General features: G+C 35.1%; 1 protein-coding gene across 1 annotated transcript; it reads left to right on the forward strand.

Annotated features, from left to right (window-relative positions):
- Positions 1-200: 200 nt before the first annotated feature.
- Positions 201-22456, forward strand: LOC149175470 (uncharacterized). The gene is made up of 3 exons (XM_089421140.1): positions 201-332; positions 20322-20531; positions 22123-22456. The coding sequence occupies exons 1-3, from the start codon at positions 201-203 to the stop codon at positions 22318-22320; spliced, it is 540 nt and encodes a 179-aa protein (XP_089277266.1). The 3' UTR covers positions 22321-22456.
- The last annotated feature ends 442 nt before the right edge of the window (positions 22457-22898 follow it).

Here is a 22898-nt window from a genome sequence, read left to right on the forward strand (position 1 = left end):
AACCACCATCGTCTTTATCATCATTGTCATTATCATCATAATCACCATCCATGTCATCATCATCATCATCTTCACTATCATCTTCATCATGATTATTGGCATTGTCATAAGTTGTTCATAAATTTCAATGTCATAAGAAATGTCATCAATCAAAAAATTTGATGAGTGTTGGGAAAATGTATGCAAAAGCAAACACAAAAATGGGTGCAATAATGGACATAAAATTGGCAACAAAAGTGGATGCTAAAATATATGCAATAGTCAATACAAACTTGGACACAAAATACGATGCAAACACGGATGCAAAAGTGGAAGCAAACATGGATGCAATAGTAGGTACAAAACTTGTTGTAAATTGTGGGGAAACAAAAGTGGATGCAACAACAAACACAAAAGAGGACACAAAATTAGATGCACAAGTGGATGCAATAAAAGTAGGTGCAAAAGTAGATGTAAAATTAAACGCAAAATCTGATGCAAAACTTGACGTAAAAGTGGATGAAAAAACATACACAATATTTGATGCAAACTTGGACACAAAAGATGATGCAAATGTGGATGCAAAAGTAGAACCAAATGTGGGTGCAATGGTAGGCACAAAACATGGCACAAATTGTGGTGCAACAAAAGTGGATGCAAAAGTAGATGCAATAGTAGACAAAAAAAAAGGATGTAAACATGGATGCAAAACAAGATGAAAAAAAAGGAATCAAAAGTGGACGCAAACATGGGTGCAACTATGGACACAAAATTGGATGCAAAAATTGACACAACTGAAGTATATGAAAAAGTAGAGACAAAACAAGACGCAAAACCTGATGCATAAGCCCGTCACAAAAGTGGATGAAAAAGTGGAAGCAAGCGTGGGTACAATAGTAGGTGCAAAACATGTCACAAATTGTGGCACAACAAAAGTGGATGCAATGATAGAAGGAAAAAAAGAAGAAAATTTTGATGCAAAAGAAGATGCCAAAAGGGATGCAAAAGTGGATGTAAACATGGGTTCAATAGTGGATGCAAAATTGGATGCAACAAAATTTGATGTAAAATTAGATGCAAAATGAGATGCAAAAGCTGATGCAAAATTGGATACAAAAAATGATGAAAAAAGGATGCAAAAGTAAATGCAAACTTAGATGCAAATGAGGATGTAAACGTAGATACAAAATTAGAAGAAAAAGTGGGTGCAAAGGTATGCGCAAATTCTGGCACAAAAAAAGTGGATGCAATAGTGGACACAATAATGGATGCAATAGAGGATGCAAATGTGGATGCAAAATAAGATGCAAAAGTGGATACAACAAAAGTAGATGCAAAACTAGGCACAAACCTTGACACAAAACTTGGTGCAAAGTGGGGTGCAAAAAAGGATGCAAAAAATTACACAAAACAGGATGCAAAAAATTATGCAAAACAAGATACAAAAAATGATTCAAAACTAAATGCAAGTGTAGGTGAAAAAAAGTTGATACAATAGGGGATTCAAAAGTAGGTGAAACAAAATTAGGTGACAACTTGAGACAAAACCTGGCACAGAAATTGGTGCAAAACCTCAAGCAAAACTTGGTGCAACACTTAGTGCTAAACTTGATGCAAGGCTTGGTGCAAAAATCGGTACAAATTTTGCATCATGTTTTGCACCATATTTGATAAATGGATGCAAATAACACAAAAAATGGGCTTTATATGCAAAAAAGGAAGCAAAAAGGGATGTTAATCACAGGGTTTTGTTGTAGTGATTGTTATCATTATGGCCATTTATATGACGTTTTTAATGTTGTTGATTCATATGAAGGTTTCATTCCTATTGTTGGTATGCTCCAAGCCAAACTCAGAAATACTCAAGAATCGTTTGAGTTTCTAAGTTTGTATATTTCCTACAATGGGCTTGTGTTTAGGCTGAACAAGCCTTTGAACTTATATATATATATATATATATATATATATATATGAAAGAAATTAGGAAGTGAGCGTTGTCTACTGATCATGCGGGATGGGATTATCTCCATTTTCTAATGTGAAATTTCACTTTGCACTGCATGTCCCTCTCCAAGCGGTATGCATTAATCACTATGGGGATGAACGTTGTTGACAAAGGGTGTGAATGGAGATTTCCCTGTTACTCATTGAGAAGAATTCACATCATGTCGTGCCTCCATCAATAGGTAGTAAGTATGTATCATTTAGGGAATGGGCGCTATTGACGGAGCATGTGGGATGGGAAAAAAATCCTATTACCCAACATGGAATTTCAATTTTCACCACGCCAAAAGTTGGCACAAACCCCTACTATGTGGTGGTGTTGCGGTGCAATGGAGGGACAAGAATCTTTCCATCCCGGGGAATGGAAATGTTAAAGGGGGGCGTAACGAAGAAATCGTGCGTTAGGCACAATGAATGAATATAATGTAGAAATGAAGTTTTTCATAAAGGGGCTTGGCCCTTTGTGACCCCCCTTGGTGCATGTTGAGGTGGAAAACCACACGTAGGGCGGGTAGGGTTGTGTGGATGCCACAAGGGAATGTGGCGTTGACATACACTAATGTGGCACCTACGTGGTGTGACACATGGAAGGTAGAATCAATGTTGTTGGATGGCAAAAGAGTCAATTTTTGGATGACACATGGCACCACCAAAGGATGCCATGTGCAAGGTGACATCACCCTAACGCTTGCATGATGTTAGCAATAAGCATAGGAGATAAGTGATGTGGAGTTAGATGACATAGATGCTAGGTGGTGCCGTAGGTCATGCCATGTCAGAGGTAATAGAAGGTACAATGTCAAACTGTTGGCTTTAAGGGATGAGAAGTGTCACATACCTCCTTGACACGATACTAACAACCACCTACTATGATCCAATCACTAAATTTAACTTCAATTAAATTTATATTCAGTAGTCGTCACATGTATAAGTATTCAATCATCTTATATACACTACAACAAAACCAGCGATTAGCGTCCCTTTTTACTTCTTTTTTTGCATCTAGAGCCCATTTTTGGTGCTATTTGCATCCATTTATCAAATATGGTGCAAAACTTGACACAAAATTTGCATCAAGTTTTGCACCAAATCTTACACCAAGTTTAGCACCAGGTATTGCAATAGGTTTTGCACCACGTTTTGCACCAAATTTTATGCCAAGTTTTGTGTCATCCTTTACACCAGGTTTTGTTCCAGGTTTTGCATCAAGTTTGGCACCTAATTTTGTTTGACATACTTTTGCATCCTCATTTGCATCCACTTTTTGCACCTACACTTGCATCAACTTTTGCATCGACTTTTGCATCCTTTTTTGCATCCTTTTTTAAATCATTTTTTGCATCCATTTTTTCATCCGTTTGTGCATCCCTTTTGCGCCAAGTTTTACATCGTGTTTTGTGTCTAGTTTTGCATAAAATTTTGCATCTACTTTTGTTGCATCCACTTTTCCCTCTTGTTTGGCATCCATATTTACATCCTCTTTTGCATCTATTATTGTACCCACTATTGCATCTAATATTTTTGTGCCACAATTAGCGCCCATTTTGGCACCTCCTTTTGCACCCACTTTTGATTATAATTTTGCATCCACGTTTGCATCCTCATTTGCGTCTAGGTTTTCATCAACTACTACATCTATTTTTGCATCCCTTTTTGTATCCAATTTTGGACCGGGATTTGCATCGGGTTTTGTGTCTCATTTTGCATCTACTTTTGCATCGACTTCTATTGCATCCACTTTTGCACACAATTTTGCATCCACTGTTGCACCCATTTTAAATTTCACTTTTTGCATCCCTTTTTACATCTTCATTTGCATCATACTTTGATTCTTTTTTTGCATCTATCATTACATCCACTTTTGTTATGCCACAATTTGCACCATGTTTTTCACTCACTGTTGTATCCACGTTTGCTTCCAATTTTGCATCCATGTTCACATCCTCTTTTGCATCAAATATTGCATCTATTTTTGCATCCACTTTTATGTCAGGTTTATGCATTGGGTTTTGCATCTCGTTTTGTATATACTTTTGCATCTACTTACATTATATCCATTTTTTGCATCCAATTTTGTTTTGCCTATTGCATCAATGTTTGCTTCCACTTTTACATCCATTTTTGCATCTTATTTTGCATATTTTTTGTCTATTGTTACATCCACTTTTGTTGCACCATATCTTACGCCTACCATTGCAACCACATTTGCTTCCACATTTGCATCCCCTATTGCATCCACTTTTGTTTCATCCATTTTTGCATATACTTTTGTTTCCGTTGTTGCATCCACATTTGTTTCACCACAATTTGTGCCAAGTTTTACACCTACCATTGGATCCATGTTTGCTTCCACTTTTGCCTTCATGTTTGCATCCAAGTTTGCATTGACAACTGCATCTTCTTTTGGATCCACTTTTGTGTCAGGTTTTTCATGTTGTTGTGCATCTACTTATGTTGTATCCACTTTTCATCCAATTGTACTTCTATTGTTGCCCCCATTTCTATGTTCGCTTTTGCATCCCTTTTCCAACACTCATCATATTTTCTGCATTGATGATATTCCTTATGGCATTGACAATTATGAACAATTGATGACAATGTCAATAATATTGACAATGATGAAAATGAAGATGATGGCGATGACATGAATTGTGATTATGATGATAAAGACGATAGTGGTTACAATGACAATGATGATGATGGCAATGATTATGATGATGACGATGCTAATGACGTTGGCGAATCTTCCCAATTTTAGATGTTGTCATTGTCATAATCATAAGCATTATCTTTGGTGTCATGATCATCATTTTCATCTAGGTCATCATCAAAAACAATAATGGCATGAATGATGATGATGCATGATTACAACAATGTCGATAGAAATTACATTAATGATAATGATGGGGATGATAAAAATGACAATGACGATGATAATGGTGGTGATGATGATCATCATCGATCATCTATCAAAAATAGAGTTGTTATTTCTCTTACGTATATCAATGTGTCCTAAACAACCCTTTTCTAGCACTGATCACATTTTTTGGGTTGATGATATTTCTTACAACATCTACAATTATGAACAATTGCAAACAATGTCCATAATGATGATGATGATGGCATGAATGGTGATTATGATGATAATGTAATGATGGCAATAACAATGACAAGGATGATGGTGATGATGATGACAATGATTATGATAATGAGAATGACCTTACAATCTTATGGATTCGTGAACAATTACTAGTTTCAATACCATCTTCTGGATACGTATTACTATCATACTTTTTAAATTTTCTGTCTCTCTTGAGGTATCTTACTATAATGGTGTTGTCAACACTAGAAAGATATCTTGTTGTAATGGTGGTTCTAATGTTAGCACTAGCAAAGTTTAGTAGGGAGGATGCTACTACAAGAGGAATTCCTTCTAAGTGACTATGGCATTCAAAATGAGGCTTTATGGGCTGCTTGTTAACACATGTTCTCATGCTCATATAAAATTAATGTGAAGAGTTGCTTTAATTGGTTCCCATGCATAATTGATATTGATAATGGGGTGGTATAAAATTGTAATGGGCATATCCGTTAGTTAGTTATGATGGGTCAACAACATTGAAACCATCCAAGTGACATTTCACCTTGGAACAATCGTCGCTCGTGCGAAAACACGAAGTTTATGTAAATGAAAGTTGTGATTGTAGTGGAATTAAAACCATCGAGAAATATCAAAGAAGACGCTGCATACCAGTTTTGAAAGACAACCAAGGCATTGAACAACTATTTGCGTTAGGATGTAGTGAGGGAATCGAAGGAAATTTGGCAGCCCTAAGTTGCCATTACTATTGCCAATCACACATTCAATAGTAACCATAAAAGGTAGCCACATATAAACAGAACCTCGAGGTGTTGACAGTCAGAATCTATTGTAATAGCTTTGACGTATATATAGTTTTGTGTTTAGATGAGAATGAAGTGGGCTTCATCCAGGGTTTGGCTCAATCCTCGTCCATTCCATGCAGTGGTGTTTAATTCGCCAAGCAAGAGAATATTACATGAGTGTTCAGAGTTAAATCAACATAAATCAAAGACGTGTGATTGTCAAATTATTGCTCCTCCCTTATGATTGAGCGCTTGATACGATGGTCATTATCCTTGGGTGATACTTTTATTCCCCATTTTCTATTGAAAAAGTAGCGTTTTTCTGTTCGATTATGATAGGATTGGATGAACGCCGGTTTGGGTGGATGTAGACCCATGTTTTTTTGTGGTGATCTTCAAATGTCTTGAGGATAAGAAAAAAATCCTTGACCAAGGTCCATGGTTTTGGGGATGAGTTGGTCTTCTAGTGAAGCCATGGTTTCCCAACTTCAATCCTCTCACTATGTTGCCGATGACTACTCTAGTATGGGTAAGATTCCCAGTTTTCCCATTCACTTTACCCATCTAGATCTCTTAAAAAAGTGGGCAATTTTATTGGAAGATTCGTCAAAGTAGACAGGGAAAGACTTTTGAAAGGCATTTTCACCTATGTTTGCATATGTGTTTAGGTAGATCGCAATGAAGTTTTGCGAGATAAAATTGAGCTCAAGTGGATGGGAATTGTGTATTCCCAACCCCTGGACTATGAAAATACAACTTTTCGATATAGGAATTACCAACAAGATAGACACCTTCAAACTGTCTGTCCCTTTCCAATAGGGGCTTCCTCCTTACAGTCATCTAAGAACTCTAGCTGCAGTTGGAGGGATCTTAAGGAAAGAGAGGGATCCAAAATGTAACACCCCTCCCTTGTGTGTCAAACTTTGCAAACCTAAGCTAAGAAAAGCTAGGTATGATGTGTAATATAAAAAGTAAATACATTATTAATAAATTAATCACTTGGAAAAGCAAGACACCAAGAGATGAGATTCTTGCCAAATCACATTGGTGAATGGGAAAGGATAATTCTTTCATGGTAAAGCTTCTCGATTTAATTCTAGATAAGTTGGATGGATTGGAGATAAATATCCATTGAGAAAACATAAAAGTTGTGCGGGAGAGAAAGGCAATCTTCTATGAGGAAAATCCTCATGGGAGAGAAAGGTGAGCTTTTATGAGATAAGCCTACGCAAATGGATAAAAAGATCCATAAAAGCGAGACACCGCTAATGGAAACCATATCATGAAAGAAGGTATTAAATACCCATTGCATAGATCAATTGGAGGCGGTTGATCCATGGCAAGAACCTCGACTCGGTGGTGAACTGGAGAGTCATTTCTAGGTTGGGTAGCGGTGCTCTGTTTTCCAAGTGTCGTTCTCTCTTTTGATCTAGTTTGACTCACTTGCGTGGATTGTTCTGTATGTTGGTTTCTTACCCTCTATGTTATAAATTCCTTAGCATATGAGAGAATTTGCTTGAGTTTTAAATGCACTGCATGTGGCGTTAATGAGATGATTTTATGGATGCACATAAATGAAATTCTAATCACAGTCACAGTATGTGGATCTTATGTAGAATTGGTGTTAACCTATCTTTTGTTAAGATAGTGAATAGTCGTGCTTGAGCCGCTATGCAAATTTGTTAACTGTGGTTAAGGCTCGACTGTATAAACTATGGTACAAGTTATTTGTGCTATGCATCCAATGCTGCACTTCTGATTAATTGTGCATAATCCCTAAGATACACATGTTAACGTGTCATGCAACTGTGGCAGACAGATTATTGATTATGTATGATAAATGATTTTGTTTTGAAACGGTAGAGCCTATGGTTCGGGTTATCTAATATATGCATTATGCATTATAGGATGAATTGCATCCATTGAGGCGTTCTAATTATTTATTCGTATTGCATAAGATATATGTCGGTGGTACTTTCGGCCATGACAATAGGAATATGAACATGCTATATGGCAAAGCTAGTTATTGTAAATGGATGACCTAATCTCCATAAATGTTGGATTGAATCCTCAAAGGAGGGATACTCGAATGCGGGATATTGAATAATATTGATTGATTCCTCCTCTGTGATGTGATGTAGGCATGGGTAGAAGTGCTTGTGTTAGCTTTGTTATGAGGTAGTTGTATATGAACGCGTGTGATAACCATTACATCTAAATTTATTACAAGCTAAAATTAGTAAAGGAAACCAATATGTTGCCTTTAATACTGTGGCTAGGAGGTGTCTACTGAAAGAGGACCCAAAGTTGATCATAATTCATGGAACAAGGTACCAATCAACCTTAAGCACAATGCAAGAATAGGATGAAAACCTTAAGCATGACCACCAACTCATCGAATGGCCTTGAGGCTGCAATATGCAAGAAGAGGATGAAAAACATTGACTTTGAAAGCTTTTACAACCAGAGAACCTTAAAACCCCAACTCCCTCCTTAGGACAAGTGTATTTGAGTTTACCAAGAGTTGGCTTCCAACACACCCAACGCTCAATGCCAAACATGACATGGTACACTAAAACACAAAGACCGTAAAACCTTTCAACATATCGACAAAGTACACATTCTTCCTTGAAATACACATTCTAAGGAAACCCACAAATGAATTCTCCTCATTTTGAGGATGGTACCTAAGTTAAATTGGATTGCATAGGGATTTCTTAACACAGGGTTCAAAATTATTACAACAATATACTCATTAATCACTAAATATGTCATTTGTAGGAATTGCAGTTAGGTGGGGAGGATAACACTCCTATCCATTTTTAAAGCTACACCCAATTAATAAGTTCTCCATGTGCCACAATAAATGCAATTTTTATGACTATAGTGACACATCCCTCGAGATTTCCTTCCACACCAACACTTTTATCCATGAACTAAAGAGTGACTATTTCATTATTATATTATACATACATGTTAATATAAGCATTAAAATTTGTATTCCTTTGTAAAAAATGCTAGTCCAAGAGATACATTTGATCACCTTGTCTTGTATCCAATATCCAATGTTGACCCCTATATCCTTAGATCTAGAGTGAAGGTTTCATTTCTAATGTTGTGTTTGAGCTTAAATTCTAATTAAATATTTGGGTTAGCCAAGGTAATTACTTAACTTAATGGCTTTGCAATATACAATGTATCATATTTTTTTTAAGTTCAATTGGTGAGATATGTCTGGGGGATTGAACTTTCAATCACTTGGATACACAAGGGCTTGCCAACATGCTTTTTTCCAATTGTGCTACTACCCTCAGAAAATATACAATGTATCATATTAACATCCACTTAAACCAAATTGACTTTTGGGACACATGTCTCTTTGATGATGAAGGGAATCCAATTATCTGATGTCAAACACATTCCCTCACAAACACTCACAAAGACCCTACACTTTTTAGGGTTCGAACCTAGGTTGTCTGTTATGAAACCAACTCACAAAAAGATAGAAAAGATAGATCAACAACTTAGAAATCAGCCTCTTCGAGGGAGCAACCTCCTTTACATTACACAAAAGAGCAATTATTGGATGATACAAATGACAAAGCCTCATTTCTATATATAGGAGTCTAAGGGGTCACAATATAATCAAAGTCAACATAACAATAATAATATAAGGGCACAAAAATAACAATAGTGGGCTTCTATGGGGCACAATAATAACAATATGGGGACAATAAGGGCACAACAATAACAGTAAGGGCCACAATGACACTAGTAATGGGGGAATCACTAGTGTTATAGGGACCTAACATTGTCTATATGGAAACACTGTATAATTTTGAATTTATTTATTGTAGATTTGTACATAGATGGATATTCCTTTCTTTGCATTTATCTTTTAGACTTCTTGCTTTCACCAATTGATTTAGAGCTTATGGAGTCTCAAGTAGCACCAATCCCCTTGCTTCTATTGGATTGAATAACATGATTTCTCTTTTGAAATCCATAATATCTCATTCACATGCTTCCTATTTCTCCCATAAGACTTTAGCACAGACTCCATGATCATGTTTGTGTCCCTCTTAATAACGCACTCCTTGGAAGGGGCCATAAAATCTTTTATTAGGACTAAACTTGGATGTATCTTCTTTCTTGCCCTTTGATTCTTCATTCAATCATACCACCCATCAACTTGTTATTTTCCCATTTTTCTTATAATGACCTTTGTTGTTGGGAAGGTGCCTTTCAAGTATTTTGTCTTTGCATATAGATACACATAAAGTATCATTATTTTAATCTAATGGACGTGGTTGTTAAAATCACCAATATTTAATTAAATATGCATTGTTATACCTTTGCTCAAGTCAACTTCAATTCAAATTCTAACACATGTGTGTATACCCTTCCTTGCTTAGTTTGTATATTGTTGTAAGTCCCCAATATATTTATGTTGGCTTTTGAAAGATCATCTCATCCCAAAATAAGTAGGGGGGATTCAATATTCAAATCCGGCAGAGTGGGGTTGAAGAAATGGATATTGAAGATGGATTCAATTATAGAAACTATCTTTTGAAAAAAGGTTATTTTTGCCCCAAAAAGAAAGTCCCTCCTTTGAGACCTTGCCACAACTTCCATAGTTGTGAAATTTTACAATAATAGAACCTCTAGAGTAGAGCTTTACCATATACTTAGAACTTAGGTTGGAATTGATTTGATTCTTGAACTCTTTAGATGATGACTACAGATCATTAAATACATAGTTTGAAGCGTTTGCTTGTAGTTATTAATGAACTTGTTAACCATCCATAGATGAATACTTCCCTTGCACATGTGCTTGATTTTGTCAATAATGAAAGAATCCTACTATGTTTTTGGTATATTCGACAAGACTACATCTTTAAAATAAAGAAGATTCAATTCTTAATGCTTTGCAATCCTGTAAGAGGGAGGGACAATCGAAGTCACGCAGGAGGAGGTATTCCCTTTGTTTAGCGAAACTCTACAGAGATAAAGCACTAAATGCAAGATTAACCCCTTGTTTATGTGATAATTAGGGAATATATATCTATTCTCTCAAAGATTAGTCTTATATATTCAAAAAGAATTTCTCATTTATTCTAAATAACACTTAACACTGTTTATAGAATAATTTCTCACCATTACAATCACAATAATCATTTTTCAAGGCAAAAGCTACATCAAAACTTTTTGAATATGCAAGTAGATAATCTCCACAAATGAAGATGAAAACATATTTTGAGCATGTTTAAAGTGGATTAAAATATAATAATAAAAGACACAACAAAAATCTTGATACAATAATAGCTCAAATAATTATCTTTAACAAAAATCTATTAAAAATTACTATAAAATTATAAAATGAAATTAACATTAATAAATAATCAATTAATTTATATAAAATCCCAATTTAATAATGAATAATTACTTAATTCTTTAAGTTCCACTTCAAAGAAAGCATTGACACATCAGCTAGAGAAGGGTGCATTATTGTTTTGGAGTAAAAGAAGGGTGCATTATTGTTTCGGAGTTCTATGTCCGTCGCATCAATATTTTATTTGATGTGCCCAATTATTTTTCCAAAGTAAAACTATTATTCAGCTTAAATAATAGAATGTATAATATTTCAAATTCTATAAAATGTATAATATTTCAAATTCTTTGAAAATCCGTTTTACTGAAACACAAATATATGGCCGTCGCTGACATGATCGGATGGTAGATATTCTATCCCGCCTTTAAATTCAAATCCTCTTGGTAGTTTGGCGCCATTGCGCGTATCCCTCTCAACGAGCTCAGTAGCTCGCATATGAACAATCATGGTTTGCAATCGCATAAACATTGCCCCAGAATCGATCCACGAGCCACCAGATCTCTCTCTGCACGACTTCCAACAATTCATCTGCGTTTCTTCGTGGTCAAAACAATTTTAGAAAAGGTATTTTTCTGCAAGAGAGTGCTTAAATTGCAAAGCGCCATTATTTTCTTGTCGCCGTCATGAATCCTCTACGCCTTGTCCTAATGAAATTATTTAGAGTTCTTGATTGGAAAAATTTGCCATATTTCAACTTTCTGGAAATATTTCATTAAATAAGCTACCGTATTATCTAAAATAAATCTGAAGAAAGAGGCCGTGCTCAAAACAATGTTTTAAGCAGCAAATTTCACAAGGGTTATTTTTGGTTTAGTTATTCTGAGCTTTCAATGGAAAATTTTGACTCTATTTTGGCTTACAGGCAAGATTTCATAAACTAGCGCTCTCTATAAATGGACTAGACAAGGTTGTGCTCAAAATTTTGTTTAAAAAATGGCACAGTTTGGGAAGAATTTCTTTAAGTTAATGGATCAGCATTCAGATGCATTTCGAGTGGTTTGATTGAATGATTTCTGTCTCAGTTCCGCACATTTAAAAGTTTTGGAGAATGGGAATTGATAATTCTGGTATTTGATGGTGTTCTATTCAAATTACACAGAAGAAGATAGAAAGCTAGGGCTTTTAGAGGCTAAGCGTACACAATGGCAAATCTTTACAGGTTTTCGTGAGATTTTTCAGACAGGCAAATAGGATAGAAAATTAGGGATTTCACTAAGCCAAGAAAGCTAATGCTACATTCTTTACAAATTTACTTCAGAGTTTTGAGACTGAACATTTTTGATGTTCAAGTGGTTCGTAGATATCTTCATGCGGTTTCTATTTCCATGGAACCAAGAATTTGATACCTCAACATGAAATACTGTGCTCCGAAGGGTTTTCCCTTCTAGCTCATCTTTGTGTAATGGAATAGAATCGTTAATGCTCTTTAGTGTCTGGAGAAGTCAAAACTAATGGATCAGGAAGCAGGGGCTATTGGAACGGTTAGTAATTGAGGGAAACACTATCCTTCACAATATAACAACGTAGAGGAAAACTCATGGTACATTTTGTAGTTTTGGTCAGATTAGGCCATCCAAGCACGCCGTTAGAGATTTCAGAGAGAAGCTCTTTGTTTTCTTTAGCACCGGCTGAAGGGGAGAACTTTTGCCACATTCCGGGGTCATCTCTGTTCATTATAGAAGGAGGTCTTGTAACCTGCTCCAAACTGCCAGTTTCTCTCTTTGAAAGTTTGTATTGAAAACCAGTGCTGGGTCGAAGGTTTACTCATATGAAGGATGCAGAAAATGAGAGTCCTTTAGTGAGTCCATGAAAAAGGCTTGGCGAAGATTTGGGGCAAAATGATACCTGCAGCAGAGCCAACAAAGTTCCAAAATTAGAGCCAACCTCACCAATTAAAATCTGCAAACAACCTGGAATCCTATCTTTAGGACGAGATTGTTTGAAGCACCCCGAAAACTCAAGTATGTTATTACTATGCTACCTTTCTATAGACTGGAATTATTTCTTTTATTGCTGCAATATCCGTGATATAGTCCTGGTTCAAGCAATTGAAAGATAGACCAAAATTAGGAAATGCTACAACCACTTTGTATCTATTGGCATTGGATGGACTAAAATCTGGTCAAACTGTCAATATGTATTGGTCTAGAATCTGTGGTCTTCATCAGGAAAACCCTAAAACTTTGGTTTTCTATCAACAATAACTCCATTTCCTAGGCTCTGATTTGCACAATTTTTTTGAAGCTGGGTATTTTTCTAGAGGAACCCAGATCTACAACTGGTTTCTTCATATTTTAAAATTTTAGAATATGATTTGCTTTTTGCTGTCCTCTTTTTCCTTTGAAAAATTTATATAAAAAAATAAAAATTCTTCCACTTTGTACCTCGAAAAAGCTTTGATACCACTTCAAACTGAGCCAAAAAATTCAATAATCTGCTAACTCAGCTAATATTTTCCATTTTTTGGTGACATTTTGTTGATATATCAGGATATTTTCAAAATATCATGATATGTTCAAAATTTGTAAAATTCACAACTTTTTCTGCTGATAATATCCCTGAGCTGAGAGAATCATGATATCTCATGATATTGACGATAGATAACCAATCTTTGCAACACTGTATTGGACAACAGAGCATTAATTGAAGATTTTTGGTCTCATTTCGATGATTCTTTGAGCATCAATACATTCCTTTGCCTTTGGTACTTTTACATACAGTTTTCCACAGCCACCACTTTTTCCCCAAAGTGAGTGTGGGGTAAGATGTTATTATTTTTGCCCATTAGTAATTACAGAATGGTTACATAATGGTAGTAGTTAATTATTATTAAACTAAGAGCGTGAATCCTTTGTTTATATTCGCATCTCCTTCCACCCTGGAAGGCACAGAAGGGCAAGTGTTATTATAAATTTTCTGCCACTTATTTCTTGTTTGTGGATTGTTGGCTTGACATATTGTAGGCTATTAATTCTCTCTTTTTGTTGTATTGGGCTTGTTTCCTTTTGTCTAACATTTCAACTGATAGACGATGGATGGTAGCCATGTGAAAAGTAGCTAAATTTTAGCAACAGATTCCTTTGAATTATGTATGTTGAAAATGGTTGTTATTGATGTCAAAGGCTATCCAAATGAAAGAGAGTTATATAGTCAAATAACATATTTTGAGAACTTTCCAACGATATATGACACACCTTCTTGAAATATTGTTTTTGGATTTTTGATGTCCCATTTAGGTATCCTATCTTTGAATGCATTTTTACTCCAATTATGGAACATGATATATATATCTATATATATATATATATAGATATATATGGTTGGAAAGCTTATTCCAAGATTTTTGCAACATTATATGGCACTCCCCCTAACTTCTTTTGGTTAAAGAGATGATTTTTTTCAATATTATAGTCTGCCAAGTTAGCCTAGCCAGTGGGCAAGTCGGCCTTGCTTTTGGTGGTCAAACACACTATATATAGGTGTTATGTGTAGGGACCTAGGACTTACTCGCTCAAGCCAATTCAGGTTTGTCTAAGCAAGCAAAGGAGTAATTCTAAGGTTCATACCTCATGAACCAAGTGAAGCATAGTTGGAGAGTTTTCTTGTGGGAAGGGTTTTTGGCACTCTTTGTGAAGGTTTTTGGTCCTAGTTAGAAGGTGAGTTGCAACGATGTTCTAGAGGCCGAGTTTTAGCCCTGTTGAAGGCCGAACTTCGATGTTGTTGAGGTTGAGTTTCAGGTTTGTTCTGGTGGCCAAATTTCGATGTTTGAAGGTTGAGCTTAGGCCTAATTTGAACTTTGAAGGCCAAGTCTTGTAGTTTTGATGGGAAAATTCAGGGTTTGTTTGAGGGTTCAATATAGGGTTTATGTGTGGATGATGTGCAGAAACCCAGGGAACTTACCCAATGGTGGGCATGCAGCCTTGTACTTATCTTCATGGCTTGTGGAACTTATTGGCAAGATACCTCTTCTTGATCCAACTGTCTGATGTGAATGCCATCCTTGAGAATAGGCAATGACATGGTAATGGAGGTGTAGTTTATATGGAAGTTTTCTTTCAAGATTCAAGGGACACATGACAAGAGTGCTCGTTCTTGTCCTATTTAGGTCAAGATAATACTATATAGAATGTTCAAGGTAAATTTTTACTGTGAGTAGGGGCAATATGGCAATATCCAGCTGCTTGAAGTCTCGCTGACCCCAAAAAATTGAGGTGACCAATATGCCTGCTGAAGAAATATACAACAACCCAAATGGTAACTTGCTGGTTGCATACGATCAGAGTCTCATTTCTGGCCCTAACTAAATCAAGGCAAAAGCTATGTAGCAAGCTTCCTTACTAGTCCCATGAGATTGAGGAACAAGATACATTCAAACAAACATTGTAGTAGTAAGGTTTCTTGAATATATCTCTGCCTACACATTCCTTTTGCAAGTGTGTAGTTGGTTATATCAGCTTATCATATAAGGGTCAAGGGAAAATTGCAGAATGTGCAACGTGCAGTATCTGGCTAGTTGCACCAATAAGAAAAACCATAACCAACAACATCATCTTCTTATCTATGAAAGTGAGATGGTTGGCAGGGGCAAGTTGAGAGTTGATGTAGCTTTAATCCTTAGCAAGAGAAAGAATAATTTTACTCCATTTGACATATCATGACCCCTCTTTGTTTTCCCAAGGCAATCTGGTTCATAATCCAATTAATTGCAAGCTTCACATGTTGGCTAAATAAAATGCTGTCATCTATGCATAGGTATATCCCTTGGCAATTGGCACTTGAGCTCTCATTTTACACAATTGATGCATGTATGTATGTATGATTGTATGCATGTGTGTATGGATTGTATGCATGTATGTATGCATAGTACATATCCATAGATACATGTATACAATCCATACATACATGTATACAATCCATACATACATACATACATACAATGTATGCATGTATGGATGTATGCATGTATGGATAAATTTTGTTTAAAAAATGGCAGAGTTTGGGAAGAAGTTCTTTAAGTTAATGGATCAACATTCAAATGCATTTCGAGTGGTTTGATTGAATGATTTTTGTCTCAGTTCCGCACATTTAAAAGTTTTGGAGAATGGGAATTGATAATTCTGGTATTTGATGGTGTTCTATTCAAATTACACAGAAGAAGATAGAAAGCTAGGGCTTTTAGAGGCTAAGCGTACACAATGGCACAATCTTTACAGGTTTTCGTGAGATTTTTAAGACAGGCAAATAGGATAGAAAATTAGGGATTTCACTAAGCCAAGAAAGCTAATGCTACATTCTTTACAAATTTACTTCAGAGTTTTGAGACTGAACATTTTTTATGCTTTTAGACCCACTGCTTTATGTAATTGGATTTATAAGATAATGGCTAAGGTTTTGTCTGTGAGATTAAAATCACTACTTTCTAACTTCATCTAACCAGAACAGTTTGTCAAATCTATGACACAATTGTTTCAGCACAAGAGGGCCTCTACACTATTCAAGTCAACAAAGTTCCAGCAATGGTGATCTATCTAGAAAAGCACTTTTGAATGTGTTTGTCCACTTTCCATAAGGACAAGAGTCCCAATCCCTATGGGTGGACTGTGGAGTTCTACCTGGGATTTGTTGAAGTGTTGGGAGACAACTTACTTCAGGTAGTGGAAGAAATGAGAAGCTTTAGTAAGGCTCCCTGGCTCCTTCATCTGGACCTCTATTGCACTCATTCCAAAGGTGGATCAACCTGAGTATTTTTATGCTTTTAGATCCACTTCTTTGTCTAATTGTATTTATAAGATAATGGCTAAGGTTTTGGCTGTCAGATTGAAAGCACTACTTTGTAAGTTCATATAACAGAACCGCTTGGTTCTCTAGAGGATCGTCAGATCCATGAAGCAATTGTTTCAGCACAAGAGGGCCTCCATATTATTCAAGTCAAAAATGTTACAATAATGGTGATCAAGTTGAACCTCTCCATGGCTTATAAAGGGTGTCTTGGCTCTTTCTGATACTTCTTTTTATCCATATTAGTTTCAACTTACCACTGGTAAATTAGATTATGGGATGTGTAATTTAAGCTTCTTATGCATTTTTTATAAATGGTTCAGCCTCTAATTTCTTAATACCCTCAAGAGGGTTAAAACTTAAAACAAGGTTGTACCTTGTCTCCTTATTTATTTCTTCTAGTTGTTGAAGGACTAAGTAGGTCCATCCTAGAAGCAAAAAAAAAAAAAAAACAAGATACATTCAAGGGATTAGCAGCGACTCTTGTAAAGAAGATCATGGCATTGCATAGAACCAATTATTCCCCTGTCCTTGCAACATATCCCTGTGGTTATCCTATTAAAAACCCAGGCCCTAGCAGCAGAAGAAGTGTGTGCCTCATTTAGGCCTTCCTCTCCCATTGGTCGCCCTAGATCCTCACCCCACTTGATTAGGACAAGCAATTCTTCCTCTTTAGATTTACTTTAGATAGAAAAGATACAGAGATAATACAAACAAGAATAGCATGATTAGTCTTCTTATTAGTTTAGTATCACTTGGAATAAAGAATAACTCCTTTGTTTATATTATCTAATCAGTAACTCGCAAAGGCATCAGAATAATAATTAGGAGTTATTGGTTTCTTTTTGTAGTATATGTGGTTGTAGTAATCTATTACAAGTAGGGAAATCTTGGACAAAGAAAGTATGTTTTGGATTACATACAGTTTAGTCTTGACTCCTGAAAAAAGATAGCGGAATGTCTTTGTTAGTAGGAGATTAGGAACTAACAATACGACCAAGACTTAAATTCCTTTTACTGTTTTACTCTTGAGGGATTAAGCTCCTTAGACTTCATAGGCAACAAGAACTACAAATTACATACATCGGAATCATCATCCTTCTTTTTATTATTGGTATTAATGGAATGCTTAAGACATGAGCTTTGAAAAGATGAACAATGCTTTATTTATATATGGGTCTTTGAGAAGAGGACGAGTTAATTTAAAAGGATATTAAAGTAAGTTGAAGAAACTCTTTAGAATACTTTATAGTAAAGATCCATTTATAGTTTATATAGATACAAGCAACTGGAAAACCACCTCACTATGACACCCTTCACCTTCGTTTTTAGAGGACTTTTATACCACTTTTTCTCACCCTGGAACCAGCAGCCCACAACAAAGAGGAGATATCAGATTCCAGATCCTTATGATATATATAGCATTGTCACATTCACCCCCATGAAGCTACAAACAATAAAGTGAGAGTTATCTTTTAGTTTGTAGTATTATTAGCATATCAGATCAGGTTGGTCACTACACTCCTCTCTTCTTGTTTCTCCTCCAGAGCCTTGGTTTATATTTGGGTCTTGTTGTGAGAAACGTATGAAGGTGGAAGTATGAAGATCCTTGGATATGCAGAAGTTGGATCTAGGATATGTTGGATTAGGATTTAGAAAGTACATAGAGAATAGAATAAGAATTAAGATTGTATAAATTAACATATAGAAAGTCGTGTCCTTTGATAACAAGGAGAAGGAACAGAGTCGTGTCTTTTGATAGTGCATGGGTATTGATAAAATGTGATGGAATGCATTTTTGATGAGATGCTTGACCATAAGATACTCAGAACCTTATGACTGTTTGGCTTGAACAAACGCTGGACTTGGAATTTGCTCAGAAATGAATTCACTGTATTATATATTTACACTTGTAGTTTTGCTGTAATAGCTACAGGCCTATGAGCTTAAACCCTGAACATACATATGCATTGATGTGTGTAATTAAGGTGAACAACCTGTATACCTTTCAATACCAGGGCAGTGAACATAGCCCAAAACTTGTAATGACAACCTTGCTGAATTAGTTACAGGAAAGGTATGTGTCCTTCCAACTATACCTAAACATATATATGTGGCATGGGAGTGATGGGATATTGTTCTTTGGCTGCCTTAGTTTCTGTATGTTAAGTGATCTGGACTCTGGAGTATTAAGACTCCTCCAATCATTATTTAAATCATGGAGGTGATGTCAAGTAGATCTGAGTGAGATTCTCTAAATTGGATCTGCTCATCTAGCTGACTGTTCTATTAATTATTCTTGAACACCTGAGGATGTGCATTCTAATTGATAGAAATAATACCTTGTCAATTTTGAAAGATAGTCTCCCAGCCAGGCCTGCTTCTACTTTGGTTTTGGGTGAGGATATAGGTAACCTACCGGTGCCAAGAGGGCTGAAATCAGGAAAAGTGACAATACATCTTACCTGGATTATCATATTGATATTTACTATGACTAGATTGATTCATTATCCTTTTGGCTGTACTTACCCATGGGTTTTATTTTTCTCTTATTACATTCCTGAAAGATTTGCAGAAGATCTCAAAGCGCTCTTCTTTGTTTAATCCGTCTGTAATGATTGTTTTCCAAAATATGCTTGCAAAAATATGCTTGAGCTATTTTGACATATTTAATGTTAATTTTAAGATATAGGAATGGTATTGGGTTTTTCCCTCATGGTACAGAAATGGAAAGAAGATGAAGTGGACAACAATAATTAGAATTATTCTTAGAAATTAGTTAATGGTTGGTATTGAAATAAAAATAGTTATTGTTTTAAAAAATGTGATTTTATAATAAATTAATAACAATGAAATAATAACTCTCTTGTTTATATTCAGCCTGTAGGCTATTCAATTCCATATCATTCCATTATTATTTACAACTCATTTAATTGTCAATCTCATGCTATGATATTGGCTTTACCCCCAATCCAACATGTACTGCAGATTTACCTTGATCTTCACTTGTGTTATTGTATGTTTTTGCAATTTCTTGGAAAGCTTTAATGCATTTGGTCTTTTATCGACTCCTTTGTAATGGTGAGATTGTACTGTGTAATAAATGTTCTCCTGTAGCTTTCGTATTTTGGATATGGGGCATTATATCTCGAGAAACACAGATAGACTAACACTCTCTTTATTTTCCTGTAAATAAAACAGAGAGTTACTTTTAAACGCATTTTATTTATATTGGATATATTTTTTAATTCCATTGATTTGTTTGTATCATCATTGGTTGAAGATCAGCGAAAGTAATGTGGTGTTCGTGGCAGAAGATGAGCTAATGCGCATTCTCATATTGATGCGAAACTTTGTGCCTGGATATAAGCAAATTGTTGAGGGTGATTGGAAAGTGGCAGCAATTTCTTACAGGTCATATGATCTAGAAGGGAAAACTATTGGTTCTATTGGTGCAGGGCGTATTGGTAAAGAACTACTTAAGCGTTTGAAGGTATTCATTCTTGGGATCTAGTACTACTTCATGATGTTGCAAACTTCTTTTAAAAAATCAGTGCTCCATAATTCTTACGCATGCATGCTGTTTGTTTCAAAATTTCAATCTAATAATAATAAACATTACATGATGTTGAATTGAATTGCGTTCCTTTGTACAACCCTTCAATTGTAAGCTTCTTTACCACGACCGTCTTTCTATTGGACCCGAATTGGAAAAGGAAACTGGAGCAACATTGGAGACAAATCTTGATGAAATGCTACCTAAATGTGATGTACTTGTCATTAATATGCCTCTTTCTGACAAAACTAGGTGCGCCTTATCACAATTTCATAAATAATCTCTCCCATTATTCACTCAAACATCAATAGCACCTATATATTTTGTACAACTTGTGAACAAAAACCTAATTATTGTTTCTCTTGCCCTTTCCTTTTGGTTACAGTAGGGGAATGTTTAACAAGGAAGGTGTTCTCTACCAAGCCTAGCTTTTCTCTCAGAATCTTAACATCCCCTTTGCAAAGGGTTTCATTAGAATGACAACAACCCGCATTTAAAGCATTTCTCCACCCATCCTAATTAGAAATACAATTTTGGGTTCTCTACTAATTTTCTCCACACCCATTTAATCTAACAATGGACATAGAGCATGTATATTTATACTTGTGTGTTGGAAATACCATTTTATACTTTAATGTTTATTATTTTTGTTTTATTATTATTACTTGAATTTCTTCTTAACAAGTGGTTGTGTTTCTTTTGGTTTTAGTGAAAGTATGGGCTCCAATGTTGGCTCTCTTATTATGGAGTATAATTCATCTTTGAGAATTTTTCAATTATTAAAGTAGGTTAGTCAATTGCTTAAAATATTAAATTTATTTCAAAAAGTTTTTGTTACTTTATAGGTTAGACACTGGCTTGAAATATTAAACTTATTTCAAAATGTTTTTGTTACTTTATAGATAAGGCATAGATTTCTTGGCTCTATGATGAAAATAATGAAGGGAAAATACATGTTAATATGTTACTTGTGCTCTTTGACTGAAAAATACACGGTGAGAGAAAAATGTATATTATGCTAATTGAGGAATGTTTTTCACTTGTCGAACTTATAGTATTGAATTTAACACACTAACACTTTACAACAATGAACTAACAATATTCATGATGAAAATAGCAATATGGAAGATTTATCTGCATAATGAAAAAGGCAATATGGAAGATTCCGATCACGTTCCAAGGCATTTCTTAAAATGTGGATGTGACAAAAGGTTGTTGTGGAAGTTGTTGTTTGTATATGGAAAATTTCTTGATCATTGTGTATAATCCTAATGTTGATAGATATGTCTACTAAATGCTTCCAGTTAATGGGGCATTGATTTGAGCATTCAATATATTTTTATTCTTTATCAAAGTATTCTTTTGTTGTATTTGTATTTTTCAATTTATGCCTTACGGCGTTTCCTTTGCAACATCTGGTGCAAATGCTAGTATATCTTACCTCATTTTATGGTTAACATTGTATAACAAAAACATGCGTTGTGTTATGTAATTAATACTAACATGTAATATTGATTTTTTTTGTCAGAATGCTATAGGTAATGATTGCCAAGACGATGATCCAAATTATGTTCAACATATATCAGGAGATGATGAGGATGAGGATGAGGATGATGGTGGTGAAGGAGGAGATGATGATGATAGTTGCGGTGTTGGTGATGATGTGGATCAGAGTAATGAGGATGGTCAAGATGATCATGAGGATGATCTTGGTGGTGGTAGCTAGGCATGCACATGCATTGTTTTTTATGAAGAAATTATTGTGTAGAATGACATTGTTATGTTTAGATGGGTGTTGTGAATTTACCCTATATCAATGAGACATTTTGATTTTGTAATCATACGATGAGTTTGATTTATGTATGTTGTTAATTTATCGTAGAATAACGATATTCATGAAATATTTTGATTTGTTAATCATATTTGAATTTTACTTGTTTTGATTAAAAATAATACTGATTTTATTAGTATTATGTTGCTATTTTATACATGTTTTGAAAATTGTTAATGAAACATTGTTATTTTTTTGGATGGATGTTGTCAATTTCTCTTAAATTTCTTTACAAATGATTTTGAATTGTGATATCTGCTTTAATGATATTTAGAAACTATCATATATTTCACTATGAATCTATAAAGGGGGTCATATATGTAAAGAAAAATATACTCTATATAAGAAGTCAAATGCGGATGTAACCATGGATGCAAAATTGAAAGTAAAATTGGATGTTAAACTAGGAATTAATACAAAATGCAAACAATTGACATACAAAGTGTTTTAATTTAGAAGTGAAAAATTGTGCA

Source organism: Pinus tabuliformis, chromosome 4_1, assembly GCF_031772625.1.
Source record: "Pinus tabuliformis cultivar Carrire ecotype Pingquan chromosome 4_1, CPIR1, whole genome shotgun sequence".
NCBI lineage: Eukaryota > Viridiplantae > Streptophyta > Pinopsida > Pinales > Pinaceae > Pinus > Pinus tabuliformis.